Here is a 17156-nt window from a genome sequence, read left to right as displayed (position 1 = left end):
CGGCTTCCTCCACCTGCTCCATGGTCCTGAGCCACCCCATAGATTACCAGACTGGTTTAGGTTGGAAGGGACCTCAAAGCCCCCCCAGTGCCACCCCTGCCATGGGCAGGGACACCTCCCACCAGCCCAGGGGGCTCCAAGCCCCATCCAACCTTCAACACTGCCAGGGATGGGGCAGCCACAGCTTCTGGGGGCAACCTGGGCACCCAGGGGCTCAGCACCCTCACCCCAAACAATTTCTCCCTCCCTCCCTCCCTGCCCAAGATCTTCTCTCCATCTCCCCTCTTGCAGCTGCAAACCCTTCCCCCTCATCCCATCCCTCCAGGCCCTTGTCCCAAGTCCCTCCCCAGCTTTCCTGCAGCCCCTTCAGGCACTGGAAGGGGCTCTAAGGGCTCCCTGGGTGACCCCAAACTCTGTCTTGGTGCAAACTCAGGGAGCAGGAGGGGGGACACAGGAGGTGACAGAACAGAACCCCCTGTGCTGGGCTGCAGGAGGAGGAGCTGGATGGGTGCTGGGTGCTGAGCAGAGGGAACAACAGTGGGAAAGGGATGGGCAGGGAGATGGCACCAAATGGTGTGTGTGAGTGTGTGTGTGAGTGTGAGTGTGTGTGTGTGTGAGAGTGTGTGAGGAGTGTGTGTGTGTGTGTCTGTCTGTATCTGTGTCTGTGTGTCCCCCACCCTCACAGTTGTCCCCGTGCCCTTTCCAATTGCATGGCACTCCAGGGATAGGGAGGTGCTGGCACTCTTAGGACAGGGCCAGGGACAGGGACAGGAGGTGCTGGCACCCCAGGGACAGGGAGGTGCTGCCCGGGGTCCCTTCCCACCTCCTCCCACCTCCCCGTGTCCCCTGGGTGCCCCCCCCCCAGCCCAGGAGCCACCTCCACATCTGGGACACAGCTGGGGCCGATGTCCCCACTCCAGCTGTGCCACCCGTGGCGGGATGGGGGGGGTGCGGGTGGTCAGGGGACCCCCGGGGTGCGGTGCGGGGTCTGGAGGTGGCAGCAGCCCCGTGATTGGCGCTGCGGGGGGGACACACGAGTGGCACAGCTGAGCCGGAGCCGGGCTACCTGAAGGACCCTGCGTGTCCTCAGGTTTCATCCTGACCATCTGACAGCGGCAGCAGCTGCTCTGCCAGCAGGCACTCGCCGAGCCAAAGCCTCCAGGAGCCGCAGGAGAAGGGAATTCTGGCCCTAAAAGGTCTCTCCGTGGGAATTCGCCCTCTCCACCCAACAGTGAGTACTCGGCTCAGCCCTGGGACGCTGCCAAGGACACCGGGAAGGGTCCGCAGGGGCTTGGATGTCACCGGGTTTGGCTTTGTCGTGGCACAAGCCGTGGCAGGGGCTCGGCGGGGGAGCGGAGCACCCCCCAGGGTCCCATGGGTGCTGGGTAGGGCTGGAGGCACCCACCGGACCCCCCCTGCCTGGCACCCAGCCTGGGACAGGGGGCAAACGTCCCCACAAAGGCAGAGGGACGGGGGTGGCAGCAGCCACCGGACCCTCGGTGGCCACGGAGCCGCGGTGGGGATGAGAGGGGACAGGGGGGAGGTGGGGGACACGGGGGCTGAGGGACCTTCCCAGCTGGGGGGAGGGAGCTCCGGGCAGGGTGCAAACTCACAAGTTGCCTTTCTCCTGCCTTCTCCTCCTGGAGAGCTAAATATAAACCTCAGCTTGGCCAGGCCAAGGTTGCAGGAAAGGTCTGAGGGTGCTGAGCTGGGGCTGGCCCCACAGAGCCCTCTGGGGGAGTGGGGAGGGACCCTATGGGGACAGGAGGAGCAGGGGGTGGGACCCTAATGGGATCCCCATGGGGACAGCAGGAGGTGGGACCCCAATGGGATCCCCAGGAGCCCCCATGGGGACAGGAGGAGGAGGTGGGACCCCTCTGCCATGCCCAAAAAGGTCATGAGGAGATGTGGAGCTGGGAGGCCATGACCTCCCCATGGTGGTTGTGGGGTGCAGAGGCAGAGCCAATGGCTTTGGGGTGCAGGATGAGACCAATGTGGAATTCAGGGCTGGGATCCCCCATGGGCAACACAGGAACAGGCAGTGCCAGGGGGGCTTAGGCTCATTTTTGGGGTGTTGAATCCTCCCACACAGCTCTGTCCCAGCCATGGGACACCCTCTGCTCTTGCCACATGTGCAGGGGCCTCCTGTCCCCTCCCCAGTGTCACTTTTGGGTCTATTCAGAGGCAATGGGGCAGCCTGGTCATTCCCATCCCTCTGACCCTGCAGTGCTGCAGTTTGCATCCAACCCTGCCCAGAAACTGCTGATGGGGACCCAGGGAGGAGCAAAACAGCCTGGGAAAAGGTTTCATAGAGTCCTGGAATCCCAGACTGGTTTGGGTTGGAAGGGACCTCAAAGCCCCCCCAGTGCCACCCCTGCCATGGGCAGGGACACCTCCCACCAGCCCAGGGGGCTCCAAGCCCCATCCAACCTTCAACACTGCCAGGGATGGGGCAGCCACAGCTTCTGGGGGCAACCTGGGCACCCAGGGGCTCAGCACCCTCACCCCAAACAATTTCTCCCTCCCTCCCTGCCCAAGATCTCCTCTCCATCTCCCCTCTCCCAGCTGCAAACCCTTCCCCCTCATCCCATCCCTCCAGGCCCTTGTCCCAAGTCCCTCCCCAGCTTTCCTGGAGCCCCTTCAGGCACTGGAAGGTGCTCTAAGGTCTCCCCATGGGATCCTTCTCTTCTCCAGCCTCAACACCCCCAACTCTCTCCCCCTGGCTCCAGAGCTGCTCCAGCCCTCCCAGCAGCTCCAGGGCCTCCTCTGGAATGGCTCCAGCAGCTCCGTGTCCTTCTGCTGATGGGGACCCCAGGGCTGGACACAGCTTTACCCCAGGGGGTCTCCAGCAGATATCTTTAACATCAGCTGTCTCTGAGGGGCAGCACCTCCAGAAGACCCTGGGGACACTGGGACACCCCAGTCAGGACCATTGCAGAGGACACATCCTGCCCATGAAGCTGAGGGATTGGTGGTGTGGGTGCTGGAGCTGCCTCCTGGGGCTGTTCCTAGGAACGTGCCTGATGTTCAGTTTGGGGAGGAAAGGGCCTATTTGCAGGGTCTGGTTAAAAAACCACCAAGTCCTGCCCTTGACTTGGCTGTGCTAATATTTAAATAGAGTTTTGCATTTTCCCAGTGTGTGCACAAGCATCTGGGGAGGGTTTTTCAGGACAAAAGGACCCCGTGGAGCTGCTTGGGCGGCTCTGGCTTCCTTTGGGGCAGTTTGCTGGATTCTGGGGTAGGAGACCGAGCGGCTGTGGGGGATGAGGAGGCATCCAGCATCATTCCTGTTCCTAACAGGTTGGACTCATTGGAGGTTATTTATATGAACGGGGGGAAGAGGAGAAGGTGGTGGGTGCTTTGGGGGGGTTTTGAGGGCAAAGATCCCAGCTCAGCTCTGGAGATGCCGGGCAGGGTGCTCAGCCCCTGTCCCTGTCTGTCCAGCTCCCTCCCTCCTTGGTTATTTTTACAGCCCTTGGGAACATCTCCTCTTGATGTCCCCCTCCTCCAGATCCCATTTGAATGAAACCCTTGGGGAGCCAGAGAGCAGGAGCTGAGGGGTGTGCTGAGCACCCAGAGCTGGGCACGGGGAGGGCTGGGATGGCTGCAGGTGCCCCTGTTGCTCCTGGGATGGGGTATTGGGGTACAGAGGCTGGAAAATGGACACCGCCCCCCCTGAGATGCTGCAGGGACCCCAGTACTGCAAACCCCAAGGGAACATCAGGCTTGGGACCTGCTCCCAGTTCCAGCCATGTGTGACCCACTCATCCCTATGGGACCTGGTGGGGCCATGTCCCTCCTGGCATCCCTCGTGTCTGGGGGTGGCTCTGTCACCACCCCCCCCATGTTCCCAAGTGCAGGGGATCCCATGGGGGGCAGCAGGTCCTTACAGCCCCCCTGCCACCTTCCTTCCCCCTCCTTGCCTTCCACTCTGAGCTCAGATCCTGGCCAAGCAGGAGCTTGGCTGTCACCCTAGGGCAGGGTCAGGGTCCTGCTTTAACCTTTCCCTGCCTGCCTGAGCCTCCACTGCACCCAAACCCCACCTTCTTAAAAAACAAAAAACCCCACCCCCCCTCACGACCCCCCAGTAATTAAACCCAAGCAGCCAATGTCCCTGGAGCCCCCTTTCCAGCTTTTCCAGTTCTCCCTTCCAGGAGGGGCAGGAGGGAGAGGGGGATGGGAAGGAGGTGGGGATGGGGGCGATGTCCCCAGCTCCAGGCAGCAGAGGGTTAGTGCGTTGCTGCAGGATGTTGCAACCTCCTATTTCCATCTGTGGCCCAGGAGAGTATCTGAGGACTTCACAGCTTCCAGCCCGTGCTGCCACCCCCACGGTCAAACACCTCGAGGTCCCCTTGGTGGGGCTGAGAATAAACAGGCACAGGGGAACTGGGACCCCAGGCACCTCCAGGCAACAACCACAAAAAAATGGCCCTAGGAATGGGATGGGGACTGGTTTGGGTTGGAAGGGACCTCAAAGCCCCCCCAGTGCCCCCCCTGCCATGGGCAGGGACACCTCCCACCAGCCCAGGGTGCTCCAAGCCCCATCCAACCTTCAACACTGCCAGGGATGGGGCAGCCACAGCTTCTGGGGGCAACCTGGGCACCCAGGGGCTCAGCACCCTCACCCCAAACAATTTCTCCCTCCCTCCCTCCCTGCCCAAGATCTCCTCTCCATCTCCCCTCTCCCAGCTGCAAACCCTTCCCCCTCATCCCATCCCTCCAGGCCCTTGTCCCAAGTCCCTCCCCAGCTTTCCTGGAGCCCCTTCAGGCACTGGAAGGTGCTCTAAGGTCTCCCCATGGGATACTTCTCTTCTCCAGCCTCAACACCCCCAACTCTCTCCCCCTGGCTCCAGAGCTGCTCCAGCCCTCCCAGCAGCTCCAGGGCCTCCTCTGGAATGGCTCCAGCAGCTCCGTGTCCTTCTGCTGATGGGGACCCCAGGGCTGGACACAGCTTTACCCCAGATGGGGACAATCCCCTCCCTGGCCCTGCTGCTCACACTCTGGGGTGAAGCTCAGAACAGGGGGGGTTCTGCACACAGAGTGCAGAGGGGATCAGGCTCTGGTTTAATCAGCCCCAAGAAGCTCCCTGTGCTCCACGGACACAGAAATTCTGTCCTGAGCACACCCAGTGTCCCTGTCCTCAGGCTGGGTTTGAACCCAACCCAGGTCTGCCAGGACTTCTGGGGCTGATGACTGAAAACCTATTGAACGTGTGCACTGGGAGAGGGATCCTCCTGGATGAGGAAGTTGGCTCCACAGGGATGGAGGGATGGATGGGTAAAGGGATGGGTGGATGAATGGAGGCACAGAAGGAGGGATGGATGGATGGATGGATGGATGGATGGATGGATGGATGGATGGATGGAGGGATGGAGGGATGGATGGAGGGAAGGGTGGGAGGTGTTTGCAGCAGCCCAGGGCTCCATGTTCACCAGATTCCATCTCCAGACTGTGGCTCCTGTCCCAGCCCAGCACCAGTCCCAGCTCTGTTCGTACCATCCTGCCCCACCCAGGGGTCCTCATGGGGATATGTGAGAGGGGGATGGAGAGGGCTGAGCTCTCCTGGGAGCAGGAAGCCTCCAGCTGCTGCTTGGGCTGGAATTGGGGTGTCCTGGGAGGGTTTGGGGTGCAGGCAGTGAGCTGAGACTGTGACAGGATTGTGCCTGGGGATCTCCTTTTGGTCTGCACAGCACAGGCAGTGACCAATAGACAGAAACAGAGGAAACAGCCTCAAGTTGTGCCAGGGAGGTTTAGGTTGGAGCTTGGGGACAATTTCTCCCTGGAAAGGGTTGTCAGGGCCTGGCCCAGGCTGCCCAGGGCAGGGCTGGAGTCCCCATCATCCCTGGAGGGGTTTCAGACCCTGGAGATGTGGGGATGAGGGACATGGGGCAGGGGTGGCCTGGGCAGGGATGGGGGAAGGCTCCAAGCTCTTTTCTGACCAAAAAGTCTCTTTGATTGTCAGAGACCTCAGCAGGTGCTGAACATCCCCCCCCCTCCCCCTTCTGCTTCTGCCTGCAGTGCTGGGTTTGGGCTGTGGGACCTGCAGGGGCTGCTTGGCAGAGCTCCTGAGCTCCCCTACCTGGTGTCAATTTCCCGTAGTGGGAACACAGGACAGCTCTGGGCTCTTCTGGTGTCCCTGGTGTCCCTTGGTGTCCCTTGGTGTCCCTTGGTATCCCTTGGTGTCCCTGGTGTCCCTCGGTGTCCCTGGTGTCCCTTGGTATCCCTTGGTGTCCCTTGGTATCCCTGGTGTCCCTTGGTGTCCCTCAGTGTCCCTGGTGTCCCTTGGTGTCCCTTGGTGTCCCTTGGTGTCCCTCAGTGTCCCTTGGTATCCCTGATGTCCCTTGGTGTCCCTTGGTGTCCCTGGTGTCCCTGGTGTCCCTTGGTATCCCTTGGTGTCCCTTGGTGTCCCTGGTGTCCCTTGGTATCCCTTGGTGTCCCTTGGTGTCCCTGCTGTCCCTTGGTATCCCTTGGTGTCCCTTGGTGTCCCTGGTGTCCCTTGGTATCCCCGGTGTCCCTTGGTGTCCCTTGGTGTCCCTGGTGTCCCTTGGTATCCCTGATGTCCCTTGGTGTCCCTTGGTGTCCCTGGTGTCCCTTGGTGTCCCTGGTGTCCCTTGGTATCCCTGATGTCCCTTGGTGTCCCTTGGTGTCCCTGCTGTCCCTTGGTATCCCTTGGTGTCCCTTGGTATCCCTGGTGTCCCTGGTGTCCCTTGGTGTCCCTTGGTGTCCAGACCAACCCCCCTTGGGGGGGTTTCCAGCTGTTCTGGGCACTCAGCTGAGCACCCCCAGCTCTGCTCTGGTTTGGGGGTGATGCTGATTTGGGTTGCTCTGAGCACCCAGGATGTTTTCTGTCCCAAACCTGTGACCACAGCTCTCTCTTCTGGGGCTGTGGATACTTCCCAGAGTTTTTCCTGTGGAGATGCTGGATCTGGAGGGCAGGATTGCAGCTGGGTCCTCAGGATGGTCCCTGTCCCTCAGAGGGCCCCATTGCTGCCTCCTGGGGACCCACAGAGCTGAGACCTCTCAGGAGCACCATGTCCTGGGACACCCCACTCGTGATGGTCGTGGGTAACCCAGCCCTGTGGGTTGAGGGGGATTAAAGCATCTCCATGGGGTGAGCAGCCTGGGGACTCTGCCTGTGCCCTGTCCTGGGCTGAGCAGGATGGGGACAGACCCCCCCAGCCCCCCATCTCTGCACACAGTGGTGCAGAAACATCTTCCCCCTCCTCCCCAGCCCACGGGAGGTTTTCTGTGCAGGGCTGAAGTGCCAGCTCTGGGTGAGGTGGCTCTCAGACAGGTCCCTGTCACCCTTCCCTTTGGCTTGGTTAGACAGAACCTCCCACTCAGCATCTCTGGTAGCTTCCAAACCCCTCCTCTTACTCCAGGGGGCTTTGTGTGGCCTCAGAGTAGCAAAAATATCAGAGGAAACCAAATTTCTACCAAAGTAAAGACTCCTGAGCTGCTCCCAGTTGCCTACTGGTGATAGCTGGTGTTGAACTGGGAGGGGGTGAGTTGCTCACTCGTGTTGAACATAGGTGTTGTCTGCAAGCGAGGGGTCAGGGTGGAAAAAACAACAACCAAAAAAAAGAGTTTATCCACCTGAGCTGGGGGAAAACTGTGAGGAGGCAGCTCAGGAAATCCCAAACCAGAGCTTTGTGGGGAGGTTTGCAGGAATTCCTGCTGGAAAGGGGCTGGGGCAGGAAACTGCTAAGGGGCTCTGGGGGTCCCAGGTCCTGCTGGGGGTGCTGGGGGTGGGGGCAGCTCCTGGTGCCCAGTTTTTACCTCTGGGAGGTGCAGGGCTTTGCTCTGGGTTGTGTCCAGTGGGTGCTGTGCCTGGGAGAGCAGGGGGGGTGCTGGGGGGTCCCAGGCCAAGCTGGGGGGGGCTGGAACCCAGGTCCCTGCCCCACACACTGCTGTGGGAACTGGGGGTCCTGGGCTGAGCCCCCCCCAGAGCCTGGGCCTTGGCTCCTCTTTTGGGGGAGCAGTGATGCTGATGGCTCCAGAGCTGGACCTGGACCTAAGCCCTGCTCCCTTGGGTGATGCCACCACCTCCAGGTGACCACAAAGCAGGAGCAGCTCCTGCAGAAGTCCCCAAAAAACCCCTCAAGGCATTCCCATGCCCAGGGCAGGATCCCCTTGGAGGATCCCCCCACCCCAGCCCACCCTTGGCAGTTCTGCCAAGCCCAGCATCTCCCCACGGCCCCGGCTGCTCCGGCAGCAGCTCCAGAGGATCCCTGGGGGTTCCAGAGGAGATGGGGCCTGGAAGTGGAGTGGGTGCCAGGGCAGGAATGAGCAGAGTCATGGGGCTGCAGAAACCTGACCCTGATCCCTGGTGGCAGCTGGAGACACGGCCACCCTGGGTGGGGACAGGGGCAGCAGGAGGATCTGGGGGAAGCACCCCAAGCCCTGGGTGCTGCTGATGGGTGCAGAGCTCTGCCATGGGCAGTGAGATGTCCTGACAGCTCTGCAGGACCCTGCTGCCAGGGAAACTGAGGCAGCTTGGACCAACTGGGGGTCCTCAGAGAATCCAGGAGAAGAGGAAACGCCTCAAGTTTTGTGCCAGGGGAGGTTTAGGTTGGAGCTTGAGGACAATTTCTCCCTGGAAAGGGTTGTCAGGGCCTGGCCCAGGCTGCCCAGGGCAGGGCTGGAGTCCCCATCATCCCTGGAGGGGTTTCAGAGCCCTGGAGATGTGGGGATGAGGGACATGGGGCAGGGGTGGCCTTGGCAGGGATGGGGGAAGGCTTGGACTCCAGGATCCTAAAGGGCTTTTTCTATGCCCTAACCCCACCACATTGTCCAGCCCATGGCACCAAGTGTCACATCCAACCTCTCCTTGAAGCCTCCAGGGACACTGACTCCAACGCTTCCCATCCATGGTCTGAACACCCATCTCCAACCTCCCCTTCAGGCCGTGTCCTCTCCTCCTCTCCCCATTGCCTTGGAGAAGACCCCAGACCCCCCTGACTTTCCTCCCTCCCTCCTTTCATCCCCAACCAACCCCTTCCCACCCCCTTCCCGAGGTTCTGCCATTCCCAGGCTTCCCCCTTGGCTGCAAACATCCCCAGATATCCCCAGCTCCAGGGCCGGATCTCCTCTCCCCTTTCTCCCCCCCAGGCAGGGCTCGTGTGGGCTGGAAGCAGAATGAGAGGATGGGCCCCCTGCCCCAGCTCCCGGGCCCCGAGTGCCTCCGTCCCTTCACCCCCGCCTCGCTGAGCGCCATCGAGCAGCGAGCGGCCGAGGCTGCCGCGCTGCGCATCAAACGGCAGCAGCTGGAGCTGCCCGAGGAGGAGGAGATCAAACCCAGCTCCGACCTGGAAGCTGGCAAGAACCTGCCCCTCATCTATGGTGACCCACCGCCCGAGCTTGTCGGGACACCCCTGGAGGACCTGGACCCTTTCTACAAGGATAAGAAGGTGAGGGGAGAGCTCAGCCCGGGGACAGCCGGTGTCACCTGTGGGTCCCGTGGGAATGACCCAACGTGGATCCCCTCCTCTCTCCACCATGCCCAGAGCTGCTCCAGAGGTGATCCACACCCCAGACTGCTGTGCTGGCTTCTCCCGAGCAGAGCATCCCAAGCTCAGCAGTCCCAAACCTTTGGGGACCCAAAGCACCCGTCGGGGTCTCACCTCTCGGGGCAGCACTTGACCCGTGGGTGTTGCTGGGGGTGCTGATCCCTCTCCCTCCTCTCTTTTCTCCACAGACCTTCATAGTCCTCAACAAAGGCAAAGCCATCTTCCGCTTCTCGGCCACCCCTGCCCTCTACCTCCTGGGCCCCTTCCACCCCATCCGCAGAGGAGCCATCAAAGTGCTGATCCATTCATATCCTTGGTCCCGGGGCTGCTGCTCCAGGGCCAGCTCGAGCCCTGATGCTCAGGATGCAAACAGCCCTGGGAGAGGGAAACATTTCAGACGGGGTGGGTTCAGACCTCCTCCTCCTCGTGGTTGTCACCACGGCCAGGACCACCCCAGTGCTTTGGTTCCCTCCCGAGGGCTCGGAGGCTCCAGGCACCTCGTGGCACCAAGAGCTCAGCTCTGGTTGGAGAAGGGAGGAATGAGTTTGGTTGGGGAAGGGAAGGAGGGTGAAGGTTCCAAGGAAGAGGCTCAAGGTCTCTGAGGTCTGGGAAAGGTTTGGGGTGAGGGGAGCCTGTCCCATCTGGGAAGTGGCTGCAGTGGGGAGGTCGGGAGAGGGAAGGCAGAAGAACCAGGACGTTGGGGTGCAGGGTAGGAGGCAACTTGGGCAGTGCTGGGGCTGCTGGTGTGGGACAAGCAGAGGTGAAAAGCCAGGAAAGGACCCCAAGAAGGACAATAGGATGGGTGGGAAGTGATCCCATCAGAGCTCTGGTGGCACAGGGGCTGGTGGCCAGGAGACAGGGGGGGAATAGGGGAGGTTGGTGGCAGAGGCATCAGAGAAGAGGGGAGAGCCACGTCCTGGGGTGATGGGGAGGAAGGAGCAGAGGGAGAAGCAGGGAGCAGAGCCACCACCATGGAGATGGGGAGCAGAAGGGAGTCTGGGGGGGACCAGGACCATGCAAAGGGGTTGGGGTGGGGATGAGAAAGTGTGAGCACAGGGCTGGGCTGGGAGAGCTGCAGGAGCAGGTCAGGGATGGGACCAGGGTGGGAGCCAGGACAGGAGGAGTAGCAATGTAGTGAGGGAGGAGTTAGGTTCATACCCGTGTGAGGGGGGGGTCTGGGCAAGGGCTGCAACGTTTCTCCTTGACCAGGTTGTAAATTATTCAGCATGTTCATCATGGTCACGATTTTAACCAACTGTGTGTTCATGACCATGAGCAACCCCCCGCCGTGGTCCAAGAACGTGGAGTAAGTCCCTGCCTCCCATCCATGACCTCCCCCAGCCAGAGGGACCATCCCAGCTTGGACACCCTCAGGACAGGGAGAGGTCCCTTGGGTCCCTCCCTTCAGAGGAGGAGAGGTGTCCCTGGGACACACCAGGGGCCCTCTTGATCTCAGAAATTCCCACCCTCTGCGTTAGGCATGGGAAGGCTGGGAATGGTTTAGAGCTGCCTGAGATCTGGGGGGGTCCCTGTGGCAGGAGAGCAGCACGGGGCAGGTTGGGTTGGCACTGGTCAGGCTGGGCAGATCCAACTGTCCCGGGATGATGGACAAAAAGCCCAAGGTGAAATCCAGCATTTTCTGCCATGGTTCTGCACAATGTTGGAGAATCAGGACGTTCCACCTCAACAGGAGGAAGAATTTCTTTACTGTCAGGGTCACAGGGTCCCCAGAGAGGTTGTGTCACCTCCTCTGGAGGACTTCAAGCCCTGTCTGGGTGCATTTCTGAGTGACCTGCCCTAGGTTTGGTCCTGCTCTGAAAGGGAGTTGGACTCAATGATCTTCAGAGTTCCCTTCCAGCCCCTGACACTCTGTGATTCTGGGATCAGGGGGGGTCAGAGGTGTTGCAGAACAATCACCAAAGGTCCCTCGGGATGCCCCAACTCCCTGTATGAGGTGAGGTGGAAATTGAAGCACCCCCCCAACCCATCAGCCCCCCAGGAGCCCCCAGACCCAGCTCCTCAGGATGGTCCCAGTGGCAGAGGGGGACACAGCCCCCTCCTGACTGTCCCTTGGGCCCAGGGGAGCATCCCCTGAGTCACCATTCCCATTCCAGATACGCCTTCACTGGGATCTACACCTTCGAGTCCCTCATCAAGATCCTGTCCAGGGGTTTCTGCATCGATGACTTCACATTCCTCCGGGATCCATGGAACTGGTTGGACTTCATGGTCATCTCCATGGCGTGAGTTTGGGGGGATGGAGGGGGGGACAGGGGGTGCACCCTGAGGCACGGGCACCCTGAGGAGGAGGAGGGCTCAGGATCTGGGGGGTGGGTGCTTGGCAGAGCCCTTGAAGCCCTTTCCTCTCCTCTCCTGCAGTTACATTACGGAGTTTGTGGACCTGGGGAACATCTCTGCTCTCCGGACCTTCCGAGTCCTCCGTGCCTTGAAAACCATCACTGTGATCCCAGGTGGGACTTGGAGAAGGGCTCTCAGCTTTTCCCACCGTTTGCAGCAATTCCTCGACAGCTCTAAAAGAAAACAGAGGAAAAATGTTTGGTACCTAGAAACAGTTTCCCACAGAACTCAGCTTTTGGGCCAGGTCCTGCTGGTTTGACATCAGCTGCACTCACTTGGGTTTTTGGCCAAGGAAAGCCCCTGGTGAGCCAACTGTGGGGGTTTTAGGACCTCTTGGAGATGCCTTGGATGGGCTTGTGCTCACATGGTGTTTATGGGCTCTTGGTCCTTGGAGCCATGAGGTCCATTTTGTCCCCAGTGCTGACTCCTCCTCTGCTGGGGTTGAGATATTTCCTGGGGATTCGTGCAAGAGCCCCAGGGTGAGTGTTCAGCCTCCCTCCAAACATCCAGCCTGGGTGTTAGGAGCAGGTAACCCAACCCCTCTGATGCCTCTTCCCAGAATTTGGTACCATTTCAGCCCCGTGCTGTGGTACCACCTGGTGCAAGCTCAGAGAAATGGGAGGTCAGACCCCTTGGAGAGGCAGGAGATGGAACAGCAAAGGAGGAGTTCTCGTGGGGAGTGAATTCTGGTGGCCCTGAAGTTTCCAGACCTTCAGGGTTCAGAGCTAGATGGGGGTTTTGCCTCCATCAAACAGGTTAAAAATCACATCTGGCAAAACATAAACTGCTGCTTTCTGGAATGAAATTCCCCCAAGGGGGTCTGCAGCACCAGCTGCTGCAAAAATAAACTTCTTTAGCACAACTGCCCTCAGCAGCTGCCCGACACAGAGCAGCCCCTGGAGAGCAGGAGTTTGCCCAAATAACATGGGAAGTGGGGGAAAGTAGGAAGATGAAAGGTCTGGAAGTTGTGTGTCTGGAGAAATGCCTCCAGCCAAGGGAGCTCAGTGCTCAGAGCAGCTTCAGAGCTCCAGCTCGGGCTGTCCCAGCATCACCCAGCATCCAGTGAGGAGAATGGCATCTTCATGTCAAAAGCCCACCAAGGGTCTGGCTCCTCTGTGGAGGAGGAGATGGAGGTGCTGGGAGGGAGGGATGAGTTAATCCTGATGCTTACTGCAGATGTCACTTTGTCACCTTCACCTGGACACGTTGGGGTTTGTCCATCAGGCAGGGATGGGCTTCTGACCACCCAAGGGGTAGCAGCATGTGGGGGTGTTGGACCACAGGGGCTTTTCTGGAGCTGAGAGTGGTGCTCAGCACCTTCCAGCTGGGCTGGCAAAGAGCTTGTCCTTGTGTCACAGCAAAGGGACCAACTCCAGTGCTTTGGGCCAAAAAAGGCCAGACTGGGGCACTTGGAGAAAATGTAAAGCCAAGAGGAACTGCTGGTTGCCAGGCTGGGGTGGGCTTTGGTACCCAGGTCACGGTTGGGATGTGGAAGCTTTGGTGGTGTTGGTCCAAGGGTGAGAGTTTTGGGGGAAGGGGACAGAGGAGGAACAGGGACGCACCAGGGGGCACAGAGCTGGGGGTCCACGGGGACAGCTCGGTGACACGTGCCCAGCAGATCCAGCACCTTTTGGGAAAGCCACAGCATCTCATCCACAATTAGCAAAGGGACAATTAGCTCAGGAGTGACACCTCCCCCCAGGTCTGAAGACGATCGTTGGGGCTCTGATCCAGTCGGTGAAGAAGCTCTCGGATGTCATGATCCTCACCGTCTTCTGCCTGAGTGTGTTTGCCCTGATTGGGCTCCAGCTCTTCATGGGGAACCTCCGGCAGAAGTGTGTGAGGTGGCCTCCCCCCAACGACACCTTCCTGGGGGACTTTGGGATGGAGGATGAAGTCTTGGCCAACGCAACGCTCTACGGCAACTTCACCGACAGCTTCACCGACAGCTTCGCCACCAACTTCACCACCAACTTCACCTCCAATTTCACCACCAATTTCACCTTTGATTTTGAGGCCTACATCAACGATGAAGGTAAAGTCTTGTGAGTCCCCATCTCCACTTGGCCACCACCTGGGTTTGTTCCTTGGTTTCCTCTCTTGCTCTGTGCCAGGCGTGGATCTTCTTGCCAGGGGGCTTTGCAGGGAGATGTCAGCAGCTGGTGTAGGAGGGGTTGTGTGTGCTCACTGGATGGGCAGATGAGAAGGAATTCTCCTTGCCAGGGAAAAGATGGTCCTCCAGGCCAAGCTGAATTCCTCCAGAAAATTGTCCCCATGGGAAGGGCTGGACAAACCAGTGCCCCCATCCCTCCCAGTTGTCAGTCAGGGCACAACCTCCCCACCAGGCTCCCTCTGGCTGCTCAGAGCAGGGACACCAAAGCCTCCAGGAGCAGATGGGACTTGAGGTAGAAAACCAGAGGGAAGGGTGCAGGCAGGACCCACTTCACCCTCTTCAACTGCTGGATCAGAGCTGGGTCCTTCCCAAAACCTCTGTTGGGTACAAACACCCCGAGAGCCAACAGGAGGGAAGGGGGGGGAGGTGGCACCAAGCACAGCTCCTTGGACACATCTCCAAATGTGCTTTCCCACCACTTCTTTGAAACAAGTTTGGCCCCAAAAAACTGTGGTGGGTTTTTGGTTTGAGGTATTTTTAACTCCATGAAAATGTAAAAAAATCTCAGGAAATCCACCCAGTAATGGGATGCTCCACAGGGATGTTTCTCATCTCGGGTCTCATTTAGGGCACTGGGCAGAGGTCACAGAATCCTTGACTCTTTCAGGTTGGAAAAGACCCTTGGGATCCCTGAGTCCAACCATCATTCCTACTCCACAAAGTTCTCCCCTAAACCACATCCCCCAACACCACATCCAAACCATCCAGGGCTGGTGACCCCCCCACCCCCCTGGGCAGCCCATCCCAGTGTCTGACCACTCCTTCTGTGAAAAACTGATTCCTTCTGTCCAGTCTAAACCTACCCTGGTGCAGCTCAGACCAGCAGAGGTTTGGGTTCCCCACCAGGATGGGCCTGGAGGGTGCCCATGGCCATGGAGCAGCATGAAATAATTTCCTGGGGGTTTTTTGGGATTCCCACACAGTTCTCCCTGGGACTGTTCTGCTCTTTGGAGGTTTTCCCAGCAAACCAGCCCAGCCCTGGGCCTCTGAGCACCCACCAGCACCCTGGCCAACAGGGCTGGGTCCAGAGCTGGCCATGGGGATGGGTGGGTGACCAGTGCCACCAGTACCAGTCACTGCCAAGTGGTCCAGTGCCAACAGCAAGGTCAGCAGAGAGGAGATAACCCAGTGCCCAGAGCTGGGATCCAGGGAATTTCCAGGAGCTGCCAAGGTTAATGTTTCCAGGAGCTGCCAAATTAATGTTTATGCGTATTTATTTTTGTTTTTATAATGTCTTGCTCTTTCCCCAACTGCAAAGCCAACTTCTACTTTCTGGAGGGAGCCCTGGATGCTCTGCTCTGTGGGAACAGCAGTGATGCTGGGTGAGTGCAGCTCATCCTGGTGTTCCCCATGTCCCCCCCTGGCTCCCTGGGAAGGGACAAGGTGGCCAAGGCAGCCTGTGGGACCATGTGGGATGGGATGGGATTGTGGCTGGGAATGTGGTGAATGGTCCTGGAACCCCAATGGATCAGAGAATCCCAGACTGGTTTGGGTTGGAAGGGACCTCAAAGCCCCCCCAGTGCCACCCCTGCCATGGGCAGGGACACCTCCCACCAGCCCAGGGGGCTCCAAGCCCCATCCAACCTTCAACACTGCCAGGGATGGGGCAGCCACAGCTTCTGGGGGCAACCTGGGCACCCAGGGGCTCAGCACCCTCACCCCAAACAATTTCTCCCTCCTTTCCTCCCTCCCTGCCCAAGATCTCCTCTCCATCTCCCCTCTCCCAGCTGCAAACCCTTCCCCTTCATCCCATCCCTTGGAAACCCTGGAAATCTCCTTTCTCCTGAGGGCTCCAGGTTCCCCAGATGAGGGGGGGCTCAGCTGCAGTTTTTCTGGGTGTCCCAGAGGGGTTGGAAGGGGACAGGGGCTGTGTCCTGGCTCTGGGGTCCCTCACATCACCCCAAAATCCTTTCCTGCTCCACCACTGAACCCCATGCAGCAAAGGGCCGGGGCTTGGCCATGGCCTCAGCTCCCGGAGAGCAAGAAGGGGTAAAAAAAAACCAACCCCCCCAGGCCCCCCCATCCAACCTTCAGCAGTGCCAGGGATGGGGCAGCCACAGCTTCTGGGGACACCCTGGGGCTCCAGCTGTGGGCATGGATTTCCTGACAGCATCCAACTGGGAGGACACTGGTCTGGGCATCCCGACTGCATCATCCAGGGTGGGGGGGGGAAGGTTCTGCTGAAGGTTTTTGGTGGGCTGGGGGGGTCTGGGGGCCATGCCAGGGTCTCACAGCAGCTGCCTCCTTTGGTAGGAAGTGTCCCGAGGGGTACACGTGCATGAAGGCAGGGAGGAACCCCAACTATGGCTACACCAGCTACGACACCTTCAGCTGGGCTTTCCTGGCCCTCTTCCGCCTCATGACCCAGGATTTTTGGGAGAACCTTTTCCAGCTGGTAGGAACCCCATGTTTATCCTCCCCCAAACCCTCCTCTCCTTTCGGTGTTTCTGGGGTGGGTTGAAAAAGTCCCTTGGCTGGAAACCTGGGGGACTTTGTCCCGTGGTTTATGGATCTGACCAGGGTCTGCAGGGATGGTTCCATCCCACTTTCCATCCTGGTATTTCCCAGGATAAAGCCCAGATGGGAAGGAGGGGGGGGTTTCAGCAGTGCTGGCAGCTGTGCCATGGGAATCAGGGAGTTCTGGGAATATTTTCTCCATCTCTGGATGAGCTAAAGGAGGGGGGTGAGGGGGAAAGTCCAGGCCACTTGTGCCCTGGACTGAGTCATCCTCTGGGCAGATGTTTCCAAGCCCATGGAATCCCAGCTGCTCCTGGGTGGATAAACCCAGCTCTGTGTCTACACGAGTGCTGGTGCCTGGGTCTGGAGTTAGAATCATAGAACCATAGAATTGGCTGGGTTGGAAGGGACCTCAGAGATCATCAAGTCCAACCCTTGACCCACCGGTGCGGTTGCTAGACCATGGCACTGAGTGCCACATCCAGGCTCTTTTTAAATGTCTCTAGGGATGAAGAATCCACCACCTCACCGGGCAGCCCATTCCAGTGTCTGATCACCCTCTCCGTAAAAAAAAAAAAAAAAAGAAAAACCCCACTCCTGGCTCCGGGGAGTTGGGAGCTGAGGGGCATCAGTCCCTGTCCCTGCAGAGCCAGCGACCA

General features: G+C 59.4%; 1 protein-coding gene across 2 annotated transcripts in view; it reads left to right on the top strand.

Annotated features, from left to right (window-relative positions):
- Window positions 1–719: 719 nt before the first annotated feature.
- SCN4A (sodium voltage-gated channel alpha subunit 4) overlaps window positions 720–17156 on the top strand; it is a 43690-nt gene continuing 27253 nt past the window's right edge. Inside the window, exons 1-9 of one of the 2 annotated variants that reach the window (XM_071728276.1) lie at window positions 720–1231; window positions 9112–9410; window positions 9698–9825; window positions 10735–10815; window positions 11624–11752; window positions 11889–11980; window positions 13570–13902; window positions 15299–15362; window positions 16294–16435. In XM_071728276.1, the coding sequence (XP_071584377.1) occupies window positions 9147–9410; window positions 9698–9825; window positions 10735–10815; window positions 11624–11752; window positions 11889–11980; window positions 13570–13902; window positions 15299–15362; window positions 16294–16435 (1233 nt within the window). In that variant the 5' untranslated portion in view covers window positions 720–1231; window positions 9112–9146. Of the gene's footprint in view, window positions 1232–3147; window positions 3301–9111; window positions 9411–9697; window positions 9826–10734; window positions 10816–11623; window positions 11753–11888; window positions 11981–13569; window positions 13903–15298; window positions 15363–16293; window positions 16436–17156 lie in introns of those variants that run through there. The other variant, XM_071728275.1, reaches the window with a different exon arrangement.

Source organism: Heliangelus exortis, chromosome 29, assembly GCF_036169615.1.
Source record: "Heliangelus exortis chromosome 29, bHelExo1.hap1, whole genome shotgun sequence".
Lineage (NCBI taxonomy): Eukaryota > Metazoa > Chordata > Aves > Apodiformes > Trochilidae > Heliangelus > Heliangelus exortis.
This window is presented reverse-complemented; position numbering and strand designations above follow the sequence as displayed.